This window comes from Periplaneta americana, chromosome 8, assembly GCF_040183065.1.
Source record: "Periplaneta americana isolate PAMFEO1 chromosome 8, P.americana_PAMFEO1_priV1, whole genome shotgun sequence".
NCBI lineage: Eukaryota > Metazoa > Arthropoda > Insecta > Blattodea > Blattidae > Periplaneta > Periplaneta americana.
The window spans coordinates 128,861,144-128,875,061 of record NC_091124.1 but is presented as its reverse complement, the minus strand read 5'-3'; the positions used below and the strand labels follow the sequence as shown (position 1 = coordinate 128,875,061).

The 13,918-nt window shown below is 35.5% G+C and overlaps 1 protein-coding gene across 3 annotated transcripts in view; it reads right to left on the bottom strand.

The window, feature by feature from the left end:
- Positions 1 to 13,918, bottom strand: part of LOC138705031 (serine/threonine-protein kinase Nek8-like) — a 232,638-nt gene that overhangs the window by 25,118 nt on the left and 193,602 nt on the right. For 2 of the 3 annotated variants that reach the window (XM_069833582.1, XM_069833581.1), the window contains 3 exons: positions 8,933 to 9,151; positions 8,758 to 8,850; positions 7,423 to 7,524 (listed from right to left, as the gene is read on the bottom strand). In XM_069833582.1, the coding sequence (XP_069689683.1) occupies positions 7,423 to 7,524; positions 8,758 to 8,850; positions 8,933 to 9,151 (414 nt within the window). Of the gene's footprint in view, positions 1 to 2,589; positions 2,880 to 7,422; positions 7,525 to 8,757; positions 8,851 to 8,932; positions 9,152 to 13,918 lie in introns of those variants that run through there. The other variant, XM_069833583.1, reaches the window with a different exon arrangement.

The following is a 13,918-nucleotide window of genomic DNA, read 5'->3' as shown; positions in this document are numbered from 1 at the left end:
ATAAATCGAGGGTATGCCCAGAGTATGAGTCCAACGGTATAGCCACTGACTGCTGTGGCAGCAGATAGTAAAATTATATTTCCTTATTTAATGTCCCATTTAAACTAAATAAATTGTTCAAAGACATAAGAATGACAATCGTAATTGGATATTAAAAGTCCTGTACGGTTAAAAAAAATATTTATTTTATTAATTATGAAAGTTGACACTAGATGCATCTTGTTTTAGGTAGATTTCATCAGTAAAACTGTTTCAATAATATAGGGACTAACAATATATATCAACAATGAAATTATTACCATAGTAATCATAACCACAGTACAAAACAAATGAAATGTTACATAAAAAATATGCTCTTTCAGATTCTATTAAAGAAACTACAGGGTGCCATTTAAAATATTCTCGATGACTTCACAACTTGCATGACAGTGTCCACACCTGTGGAGTAACGGTCAGCGCATCTGGCCACGAAACCAGGTGGCCCGGGTTCGAATCCCAGTCGGGGCAAGTTACCTGGTTGAGGTTTTTTCCGAGGTTTTCCCTCAATCCAATACGAGCAAATGCTGGGTAACTTTCGGTGATGGACCCCGGACTCATTTCACCGGCATTATCACCTTCATTTCATTCAGACGCTAAATAACCTAGATGTTGATACAGCATCGTAAACTAACCCAACAAAATAAAAATAAAATAAATGCACGACAGTAGTCTGAAAAATATTTTGTTCCCATAAAAATACCGTATTTACTCGCGTAATTTTCGCACCCCAATTTCTAAACATCAATTTTGGACCTTATTTTTTTTCCCCACGTAATTTTCCCACCCAAATGTTGACTGTTTAAATTTTATTTTTACTTTCATTTTAACTGATCTGTTAAATCGGGAAAGTACAGTGCATTCCATGGCTTGCTGTCCTTGATCGGCTGTGACAAAGGGTTTATTTGTTGCCAAGGTCACCAAACTTCCAGTTGGCATCAGGATTGTTCCTTTTCTCAACCTGATTGGTTCTCCTAAAGGGAATTAGCAGGCGAATGGGCTCTGTTCCTATTCCAATGCAGTTCTTTGAAATAAAATGCTATTCTTTATAATGCCATGCCATTTTTTATTTCCTCCATTAATTTACACACCCCTACTTCGAAACGAATTTTTTTTCCCCAAAAAAGTGCGAAAAATACATGAGTAGATACGTATTCCTTTCTAAATATAAGTTTTGACATACCTGAGCTTTTTGTTCAAAATCCCCTCATTCGATTTTAATTGCTATTATGTGTTACTTTTGACAAACTCTGTAGGCTACGTTTAAGGCACTGATGAAATTTATGTCCTTGAATTCTTCACTTTTGGAAAGAATGCGAAGTTTACCTCTCAGTTTTATTCTTCTATAAAAGAACAGTACTTAGAACAACTGTATAAATTTTCGGGGAAATTGTGATTTGAAATCCGTGAATTAAGCAGTGTCCACTAAGCTGAAGCATTCTGAATGTTCAGTAATACCAAATCTTTCTTCAGCTTTGTTGATGTCACATCATTCGATAGCACAAGCTACTTTATTTGTGTTTCTTTTTCTCTTTTGATGTTTCAGTGTCCTCACCATGCACATGAGTAAGCTCTTCCCTGATGTCAGTGATAGCAATACAAAGCTTCTGAAGATGCCCTCTTACAAAGACCAATGTTGTAATTTTCTTCTGCATTATGTTACAAAATATGTCAGTCAACGGGTTGACTAGGTTGGAAATCTTCAGGAAGAAAAGGATTTCTTCATCTTCAAGATAGCTCATTAATGCACTCAATTTCTCTAGAGATGATGAATCCCACCCACAATAACATCATATTGTTTAAAAAACATTCTATAAATGCTTGTTTCTTGGTATAAACAGAGTTTCCTGCCCTGCTCTGAAAATTCCATCTAGTTTGACTAGGATGTGGCTGTCTTTAATCACACACTTCTTGAAATTACGTATGTTGTCTTATTTGATACAGGGAAGAAAGCATGCTGACAGATTTAAAAAAAAAATTTATTGGTGTGATTACATTATAATATCAAGTTGGTGTGACTAGAAGTGTACGTAGTGAGCAAAGGGGTAAATACCTCTTACTAGTTTCTGAACTCCATTTTGTGAACCCTGCACAACAGCGCACCGTCATAAGCTTGAGAGACCAAGTTATCTTTCAGGCTATATGGTTCTAATGCTTGTAGAACACGGCATGAGATCACAGGAGATCTATTATTTAGTTGCACACAAGCTGTAAAAATGCTCTACTGCTTTTGAACTATGCACAAAACAGAGAATAATAACAAGCTGTGTCTTGTGAGAAATATCTGTAGTCTCTTGATCTTGTACCCAATGTGAGAAGAGCTCAATTCATGGGACTAATTCTTTCCGAAAAGTATTTTAGGTCATTTATGCCATTAATAGTCCAAGAAACATCACCACCAAACAACAAATAAAAAAAAGTACCAATTGTGATTTTTTTATTTTCACTAGCCTAAGCCACGGTTTTCTATTGTAGCAGTTGGGACTGAAAAATTGTGATTGTGTCTTTGTACAATATTATGATGGATGATCTGGCCCTAATTATTATTTAACATGAAATTTCTCTTGATCACTTTATTTTATAAACAGATTTTTTAATTTAAAAAAAGTCAATTTTATTAACAATATTACTGAATATTGCATGTGTTTTACACTTTAAGAGTCTTATTACTCTATGTGACATGACAGAACTCAAGTAGCCTGGACGAGACATCAGTTCAATGGTCTTTGTCTTTTTCCCTCCACTTCGACATGTGATGCCCATGCCTTCCAGCAGCTTCATTTGCCAAGATTTAATTTTCGAGGATCTAGGACTTCATGACACACTGGACATCATGATGCCAGCTGCAAGCACAATCTGTATTGGAGAATCTAACATCTCCAGAGAAATAAAGTCTAAAGAGAACGAGACTTCATTTATATTAGCATTATATATATATATATATATATATATATATATATATATATATATAATTTATAATATATTGAATAAGTAACAATTTTCATACATGGCTAAACTCTGAAAGCCTCAAAGGATGAGTTGCACCTGATAAATGGTTTTTTAGACCATGATGCCCAACTTGTTACCTTGTTACAAAAAAAACCCAGTCTAAAGTTAGGTTAAGATTAAGTCATAAATGAATCTTTGGGACTTTTAATCGATGGTAAAAAAAAAAAAAAAGAAGAAACCTTTGGTATTAGTATATGATAACGATTGTGCATGAATAGTAAATTGAGGGTGTTTTATAATACATTCTTAAATGTCTTTGAATCCCATTTTCGAGTAAATTGTAAAATTTCTAAAATACCGGTATCTAAAAACAATGGATTAGGCTACACAAGCATAAAAATATAATGTAAATTAAAAAGACCGACATTCAAAGTAGACATACGGTAGTGATGATCTCAAATGAAATGCTCTTTTAAAAACTACCCTAAAATAATGCACGAAGTAATCTTATGATCCAAAGAACTATACTTTAAAAAACAATTTGAAACTCTGATAATAAAATTAAAACAACTTTGAATATAACCAGATAAGAAAGCAGGAACACTAGAAGTACAGAAACAAGCTACATTCTTGCGACAATAATACAAAAACATAAGATACAACAGATAACCTAAACCTGGAAAAATCATATTAAAGAAATAAACATCAAACTATAAAAAGTCGGCATGCTTTGTGATTATGACATTGCAGCAATTTTTAAACAGTAAGCCTACCAGTAGTATTTTGCTTATTTTCATTCCATTACATCTTAAGGAAAAATACCTGGGGAAATTCTGCAAATAACCAGTAAAAATATATCCTTACTACAAAAAAGAGCGATTAGAATAATCCCGGTAGTTTGAGCAAAGCCCAGAGAATCACATAGACCATGTTTTTAAGTAGAAATTATGACCTTAACAAATTAGTATATACATTTTTTAGTAAACGTCCTCTTATGTAATAAAGAAAAATTTACAATAATTCAGCCATACATAGGAAGAATGATTTTTCATACACCATCATGAAATTTATCGTGCTATTAAAAAGGAGTATGTTACATGGCAATAAAGTATTCAGTAATTTTCCCGAAGACATACAAAATCATAACAAAACCACTATACTCATTAAGGCCAAACCAATAAAAAAAAAAACACTTAATTTCTTACACCTTCTATTCTGTAGTTGAATTCTTGACATTTCACTGTGCTATACTGTTTAAATACCCTGTAGGCCTAATTATCATTCCATACATTATTAAATGGTAACAACCATACTGCATTCTATATGTTAAACATAAATATTAATGTAATAATCCTCTGTATATGTATTTTACACATTATTGTAGGATAACTAACTATATTTGCATTTTTATATGTTAAACGTATGAATTGGACATGTTCTTTATTCTAGCCATAATGTAACTGCAAGAGTATTATGGAATGAATAAATAAATCAATCTATCTAACACGAAGAGACAATATGAAACGACATAATCAGGGAAACTCTGAAGATTGAAAAATTAACAACATAGGAGATAACAATGGTTTGGGCACTTTAACAGAATGGAAAGAGAAAGGCTGCCAAAGAGAATATTAAATTTAAAAGTGAAAGGAAGACGACCAATGGGAAGACCATGCGAAAGATTGATAGATGAAATTCAGGAGAACTTACAAGAAAGGGGATACAAGTGGGATGAAATAAACAGGAATAAAGCTTGGGAAGACATAGACGAATGGATACATATTTGAAATCAACCTTCCAAAAAGAGAACACGATAAAAGGATGATGATGAATCAATCTGTCTGTCTGTCTGTATGTCTGTCTCCCTCTCTCTGTCTGTCAGTCCAGCCATCTGTCTGTTCACTAGACGCCACTGGATGAAACCATGTATTTAGTAAGTTTGGAAGATCAGAGAAATGTGCCTGGTGGAGGGCTATGGCACCGTAGATGTTGTCGCTGTGAAATACCGATTTTGTCTTAGCAATTGAGATGGCCTGATTTATGTCGAATGTGTTGACAACTTCTTTAATTTCATTGGAAGCACTTTAATGTGTAATACAGTATAGCAAAACTATTTTGCACAGCATGCACTGGCTCTGATGGAAGTGGCATTTCTGACAACGTTTTCTTGACCTTTTGAATCCAAAGTAGTGCTTATAAGGAAATTTTCTTCACAGAAGTATGTTGACATCCGGAGAAAGTTCTCCAATCTCCTCAGCCATCTGGTGGAGACCATGTGTGAGACATGTGACATGAGCATGTGGGGATACAGACCTATCAGTACGTCCCTTGCCTTAAGCATGGCTATTATTAGAAGTAAAAACTTGTCCTCTCCAGTCCACAGTACCTGTAATGGCACCAGTTATGGTACTATGGTTGGTGTCATCTAAACATTTGCACAAATGAGATAGGAGTTTCCCTGGTTCAGTGGCATCCATTCTTTTCCAAAATGATAATGGGGATAAAACAGCCACAACTATGTAGTTTCATCCTGAGAGAGCCATATATAGCTATAAGCTAAGTCCTTCCTAATTTCTTCAATTTTCTTCTGATCCTATTCACTTCAAGTATTTATTTTTTTGTAATGTTTATTCATCAGAAACCTTTCTACTGTCGATATCTTCCAGAAAGGATTTAAAAGTCGTACCTCCAATTATATAAAAATGACGTTTTTTTTACATAATGCCTTTTAGATCCCATTGATTCAGTTTCCGGTAATTATTTTTATTAGTCAAATAATTATTGATAATGTGAATGTACTGTTACGTATTACATTGAATGAATTTTCATTTTTCCATTTGTTAAGCATGCTAATTGAACATTAGAATAACAATGCATGAAGTAATTTTTGCAGCTTCTTAAAACAAAGTCTACAAGTTTCTTCACAAAGGTAAATAATACTGCCACACTTACCGTGTTTTTGACAAAATAACATTGTGATTTGTGAAAAAATTTAAGCTGTCAGCAATTCAATGCCGCAATAAACACGATTTCACTTGTTTTGGCATTTTAGCACTTCGCAAAACTCACGAAGTAATCACCTAATGTGAATTCCAGGACAAGACTGAGAGCAAACTGCTTCAAACACAGAAGCTGATAGAAGAAATGGTAGAATTAGAATAGTATGGTAAATACAAGACAACAAAAGACTGAAGGATTATTGCCAGAGGTACGTTAATGACCACAAGTAATGTCATTTTCACTGTGACAAAAGGGTTTTCGTTTCTACCTTTCTCCTCCTCCTCCTCCTCCTCCTCCTCCTCCTCCTCCTCCTCCTCCTCTTCCTCTTCCTCTTCCTCTTCCTCTTCCTCTTCTTCTTCCTCCATAAGCAAAATGTTGATATATTCATATTTTTCTTAAATACGAAGTATAAAAAGAAAGGTTATTCAATAAATATTAAGAGAAAATGAGGAAAGTTTAGTTCTAACATCCCATCCATTTATATTTTTCAGATTTAGTAGGATTCATGCAGGCATATATTACTTTCCTTGCAATCGAGATAAGTGTTCAAATATTTTTTGTTTTTAGAGCAAGGAAAAAAGTAGGTTGAAATCTAAGGATCTGGTCGACGACAACGCTGCTGCTGCTGCTGCTGCTGCTGCTGATGATGATGATGATGATGATGATGATGATGATGATGATGATAAATTCATAATTCATTTTCATTTCGGCTAATTATGAGTTACTCATCTGAATAAAATAATGTAATAAACATTAATTTTGTAAGTAATAAAATGTTTAATCAGTGCCATCCTCTTGTCTAAGCAATCCTCAGTGAATCTCCAGCTGATACTGTGTTAGCTGTTGGATCCAAGGTTTGTGGCTTGAAACCTGATCGAGGACAATTGCTTTTAAAGGGCAGTAAAATCCTTGGCTTGGCTTTCTCTCAGAGAGAAGTAAAGCTGAGAATTCCGTGCCGTAGATTTATAGCACATAAAAGAATCCTGTCCGTCATAAAAGGTTCCAGGAAAAATTTTCCGGTCATTTCTTGCCTCATGAAATTTCAATGCTGAATAACCTCTGTAGCTGAAAGATTAATTGAAGAAAATACTACTAGTACTATTTTGTCCATACACACATTTAAAATAATGAGTTAACAGGAGCAACATTTTGGAACTCCTTGATTTATATTAGTTTACTATTTAAATTTTTGGTCGTGAGCTTTAGAGCCTTCAGAAACTTGAGTTGGACCCACTTCTAAGTATTTGGTCATTATACAAGGTAACAAGTAAAACACTATATTTTTAACTAAGATCAGATGGAATGACATGATGATTTTTGAAGAATTTAGCCATTCAGTTCCCACTAATAGAAACTGTCATTACACCTTAAACATTAGTGGTTGTATCACTAATATAAAAGCATTGATTTATAGTCTGTATTGTAATTCTATCTCACCTGTGAACCATATAGTTGCTGATCCTGGAATTTGTTTGTGGATTTGGAATGTGACCAACCACCAGATATTTCTGGGTTGATCATTGGATTGCCCATTGAATCCTAGAAAAGGCAGGCAGATACACAATGTTGAATGCAATACAATAGATATATACTTTAATGCATATAAAAGTGCACTATTTCTGATATGTAACAGATATCGTTTGGTTTAGTTCTGCCATTGACTAGCCATCTTAACTGTACCGGTACTCTTTTGCTCTGATCATGCAGTGTCAAATTTAAAACATTCAATTAATGATTTCGTTACTAAAAATTAAACAATGTTTCGTTACATTGTCTGGACCTGATATAAACTCACCTGGTTGTCCTTGATTGTTTAATACAGTAAAATTTTTTTTATACATTTCACACTTACTCATTGTTTTCTGAAATCCCAGCAAAATTCCTATACTTTGTATGTTGATTTATTTATTTCTTTACACGTATTTCATTTACCCATGCGTTTTTTGCACTTACACAAGAGATATGAAACGTCATTTATATGTTCTAAATCAATTTTGCCCGAAATTAGGTTTTCTGTGAAAATGTCAGAACGCGAAAATACAGCAAATCTTCATTGTTAAGATGTGACCCATTTTGAAATTCGTGAAAATTCGAAGTTACCCATGCTTATCTCTAACAGTCTTGTGTTTTTCAATGCTGCTGCTACTGCTTCCTTAGGAGTAAGCAGTCCAAAGGAAAGTCAATTTCGTAAAATTTTCTGGATTGGAGTTTGAAATGTAATATATCAGCCAGCTTTGGCTTTAAGCAGCCAAGATTTCCTACAATTAGGCCTAATCTTATATTCTTCAAGAATGTGTTACAAATTTGAGTATTATATCATAATATAGACTCAAAGATAACTTAACTGTGAAGTTGTAAATTTCTCTTGTGAAAATTTTACTAAATTGATTTAACTCATTCTGCCCATACAGCGTTGATGTGCGATTTCAGATGTTTGTCGGTTCAGTTCTGTGTTTTTCTCACTTATGCATTTTTTCTTCAGGCACCCATAAAAACGTATAAATGAATTTTTACTGTAATTACTATACTAGCCGATAGATCGCAAGTTCAGAAGGTGATAGATGTTTAAGGAAGGGCTAATTTTTGGAGACTACAATTGGAATAGCAAACTGTTTCCCACGCACAATGTTTCCTATTTTATTGACAAGTCTCTCTCCAACCATCATGTCAATTAAAGGACAAAGAAAGGTGAACACAATAGGTTGCATCTATCCAAAGGTGGATTATAGATAGGTCCTCAAAATGTGTGTACAATTGTAATGTTATACATACCTGGTAGTTGAAAGAGCCATAACGGGTACCCCAAAAGTATATAGCATTCTCAATCGATCCCACCACAGTGTATGTTGGGCCACACTTCACCATCTGTGTCAAGCATAACATAATTAATATATCACTTTCAAGCTTAAAACTTCAGCATTAATTAATTTTTTTTTATATTACGTACAGTTGCAACTTTGTCTGCCATGGACTTGACCATTGCAGGACCTGATGAAGTCGATCTCAGGTGTCCTCTACCAAGCTGACCTTCTGCATTGCGTCCGAATGTGATGATGTGGCCACTCTCAGTCAGTACGGCTGTGTGAGTGGGGCCTAGTGACACGTCCGAAACTCTGGAGCCTATGCCCTTCACTCTGGTCAAGGTCAACACCTTCTCCACTTCATTCTGCAACACATTGTGCCACAAATAGATACACATTCAAATCAAATCAATTACAAGTGAATTTATGATGACAACGGCAAATTTCCCTATAGGAATCTGGTTTCTTCTCTCACCAGTTCACTATTTCTTCACAATTCACTATTATTTGTTTTACCAGTGCAAAAACAAAATGAAGAAATTCCATTGTGTTATGTCCCAGAAATAGTCATGGTGTGAGATAAACATATATCTTGAAGAGTGCAATACATTACATTACATTTCGGATGTGTATATGTATGTAAATCAGCCAGCTGGCTTTTTATACGTCTCTGGATGTCTGACATTGTTGATGCTTTTCCTTTTCTTAAGTTTTCACCATCTTACACGCACTGTCTGAGGATCTTCATATCAGTAATAATGTCCTGTGCTTTCCTTTCTATATTTCCTGATTCAACCATAATACTTACTTACTTACTTACAAATGGCTTTTAAGGAACCCGAAGGTTCATTGCCGCCCTCACATAAGCCCGCCATCGGTCCCTATCCTGTGCAAGATTAATCCAGTCTCTATCATCATATCCCACCTCCCTCAAATCCATTTTAATATTATCCTCCCATCTACGTCTCGGCCTCCCTAAAGGTCTTTTTCCCTCCGGTCTCCCAACTAACACTCTATATGCATTTCTGGACTGCTCAGCTTCCCTTCCCCTCCAATAGAAGTTATACTACAGATTTTTAGCTAATACCTCAGATCTAGTGGTGCATGCAGAACCACATTACTGAGCAACAGTTACCAGTAAAATCGACTCCAACATTAAGTTTACATAAGGCACATGTGCAGCAAGGGAGAGCTTTTGTGGGTAAAAACCCCTCCCAGAGTCCCTCCAGAAGAAAAACAAAAACGAAACGCTGTTGAAGCTCTGCAACATTATAACAGTGACTTATTTACAGTGACTGTTCACAATAATGGGAACTCTCCCTGTAACTACTCATACTTCTGAAAGATCCTTTCCATCACTAAGAAAATGAACCTCAAGAACAACACAGGAGAGGAGCGCCTTAATGTATTGGCTGCCTCTCTCTCTCTCTCTCTCTCTCCCGCTCTATCCCTCCCTTCCCCCCATTTCTCCCAAACCCCCTCTCATCCTCCCACCCCTCCATCTCCTCTCTTCTCCCTTCCTCTCCCTCCTTTTCTCTCCCTCACACACACGAGAAAGTTTCTGTGAATGAAAATGATGTGCTCAAGGAACTAGCTAAGGAATGCAAAAGGTTGAAATACACTGTGTTCGGCTTAATAGTATAATAAAAGAAATATGGTCGTCAGTCATTTCGTCACCCCTTGATTTTTTTTTATTTCAGCACAAGTATTATTCATTTCTGCGATATGACTAACTTTTTTTGTTGATTTTCGAGTTCGTTATTTTTTTTTCTGGTTATTACATGCTTATTTAAGTTGTGTTAACTCTTCATAACTGGTTTTATTATTTTATTTTGTCGGTCTTAGTATCTATTTTATTATTGTTAATAGGCCTATTTTTGTTTTATTCCATGTATTGTGGGTCCCTATCACCACGGCATGGCACGTCCTCAGGTTGCGGATTGAGGAGACAGCCTCCAGATATGGATATTGAATAAGCAGTCGCGGACAGCCAATGAGGGGTGGTCCTCCAGCTTGGGGGTTGGGCGAAGGGCTAACAACCCATCACCGTAAAAAAATAGCTTGTTACGAATCCTTCAAATAAGCCTCGGAATGGGACTGATTCTCTGGCACGACCATAGCAAAGGAATAAGGTTTTGAGATTTGGTACTTGGAATGCTACAAGTCTATATAGAACAGGAGGGGTAACATTAGTAGCGAAAGAATTAGCTAGATATAGAATAGACTTTGTGGGAGTACAAGAGGTTAGGTTAGATGGGAACGGCATAACGCAAATAGGAGATTATTTGTTGTATTATGGGGAAGGAAACGATAATCACCAATTAGGAACAGGATTCTTTATTCATAAAAGAATAAAATCAGCAGTAAAAAAGGTCGAATTTATCAGTGATAGGTTATCGTATTTAGTACTTAAGGGTAGATGGTGTGATATCGTAGTTATAAATGCTCATGCCCCTACAGAAGAGAAAGACGACCATATAAAGGATAGCTTCTATGAGGAATTGGAACATACTTTTGATCAGTTGCCTAGATATCACATGAAAATTTTATTGGGGGATTTCAATGCTAAAGTAAGACGGGAGGATATCTTTAAACCGACTATTGGAAAAGAGAGCCTACACATAATTAGTAATGACAATGGAGTTAGGTTAGTCAACTTTGCCACATCAAAATATTTAATTGTCAAATGTACAATATTCCCCCATAAGGATATACATAAACATACTTGGACTTCTCCAGATGGATTGGCACATAACCAGATAGATCACATCTTGATAGATAAACGAAGACATACTAGTATAGTAGACATTCGTACCTTCAGGGGGGCAGACTGTAATTCTGACCATTATTTGGTAATTGGTGAACTAGAGAAAGACTATCAGTAGCCAAGCGAGTAGAGCAACAAGTTAATATTAGAAGATTCAATATTCCGAAATTAACGGACGAGGAAACTAAGCAAAATTATCAGGTCGAAATTTCAAATAGGTTTGACGTATTAGCAAGTTCCGACGAAGTTGAGGAAAAGTTAGATGTTAATAGCATGTGGGAAAATATTCGAAATAATATTAAAATTGCAGCTGAACAGAGCATAGGTTATTATGAAACTAAGAAAAAGAAACCGTGGTTTGATGAAGATTGTTGCATGGTAGTAGAAAGAAGGAAACAGGCAAAAATTGAAATTCTTACAGGATCCAGTTGAGGCGAATAGAGATAATTATTTGAATAAAAGACGGGAAGCAAATCGTACACTTAGGAATGAAAAGAGAGATTACTTGAAGGAAAAACTGAAGGAGATAGAAACAAATAGTAAAAATAAAAACATTAGAGATTTATATAAGGGCATAAAAGAATTCAAGAATGGATATCAGGCAAGGGTAAACGTGATCAAGGATGAGAATGGTGACTTGCTTGCAGACGCTCATTCAATCCTTAACAGATGGAAAAACTATTTTGGACAACTCCTAAATATACATAGGCCAAATAGAAATGATCGGGACGAAATTGAAATACAAACTGCTGAGCCATTTATATCCCAACCCACACTTTCTGAAGTCGAAATTGCGATAGAAAATCTGAAAAATTATGTCTCCAGGTATCGATCAAATTCCAGCAGAATTAATACAAAAGGGTGGAAGCGCATTATCTAAAGAAATTTATAAGCTTGTACTTGCTATTTGGGAAAAGGAGATTGTACCAGAACAATGGAAGGAGTCCATAATCATACCTATCTTTAAGAAGGGGGACAAGACTAACTGTAGTAACCTTCGAGGAATATCACTTTTGTTAACGTCATACAAAATTTTGTCCAATATTCTTTTAAGAAGAATAACTCCATATGTAGATGAAATTATTGGGGATCATCAGTGTGGTTTTAGGCGTAATAGATCAACTATTGACCAGATATTTTGTATTCGACAGATAATGGAGAAAAAATGGGAGTATAAGGGTACAGTGCATCAGTTATTCATAGATTTCAAAAAGGCATATGACTCGGTTAAGAGAGAAGTTTTATATGATATTCTTATTGAATTTGGTATTCCCAAGAAACTAGTTCGATTAATTAAAATGTGTCTCAGTGAAACTTACAGCAGAGTTCGTATAGGTCAGTTTCTGTCAGATGCGTTTCCAATTCACTGCGGGCTAAAGCAAGGAGATGCACTATCACCTTTACTTTTTAACTTTGCTCTAGAGCAGTGGTTCCCAAAGTGTGCTCCGCGGAGCCCAAGGCTCCGCAAGTAAGTCTCAGGGGCTCCGACCGTGGATGACAAAAATTTCTGCTTCCATCTAGTCTCTAGTGCAAAAAACGTAAGCTACTTCCATCAAGCGAAAAGTGCTTTCTCAGAAAGTAGTTTGATTTCTTCTTGCTAGATAGAAGCAGCAATAATAGATCTACTATAGTCATCAGTAGGGAGAGGATTTTTATGTGCTAAAAAATTTAAATATAATTATTTTTTATGTGCTAATAAGTACGAAAATATTTGCTAAAATAAAAACATATATATATATATATATTTTTTAAATATGACAAAATACCTTACTTAGCTTGAAAAAAAAAATGTTACTGGGTACTCACCAATCACACTTGAGTATCAGTTGCTAGTAGTTGTCAGAGAATTGCAGCGAACAACAAAGGTCATTTCCAAATTCTCTATCACAAATGCATGCCCATTATCTCTGAACAACGACTTATACTGTGAAAACGATTTTTCCACATCATAGGACGTCAGACGAGCATATTTAAAAAGGGGAATGTCACAAACACCTACACCGTCAATTTCACCTACAGGCACACCCTCCAATACTTGAGCAACTTTACACATTTTTTTATATCCACTGTTTTGCCGTGAATGCACACGTGAAGCAGCGGCAATGTGCTTGTTTCCAGACATTGCTGCGTTACCTGAGAGCTCTTACTGGTTTACCACATGGTTGGCAAAATAACACTTTTCCGTCAGTAGTAAAAATGTTTTTAAATTCATCTACATATTGCTATAGACGCGATCTTAAACTCGATTTGATTTTAGGCATCTTAAGAGGCTAATATGCACACGTCTTAAGGTAAAAACATGTTTCTGGCTACTGACTGACAATGATGGAGAAAAGCTTCCTATAGCGACACCACCACGTCTACA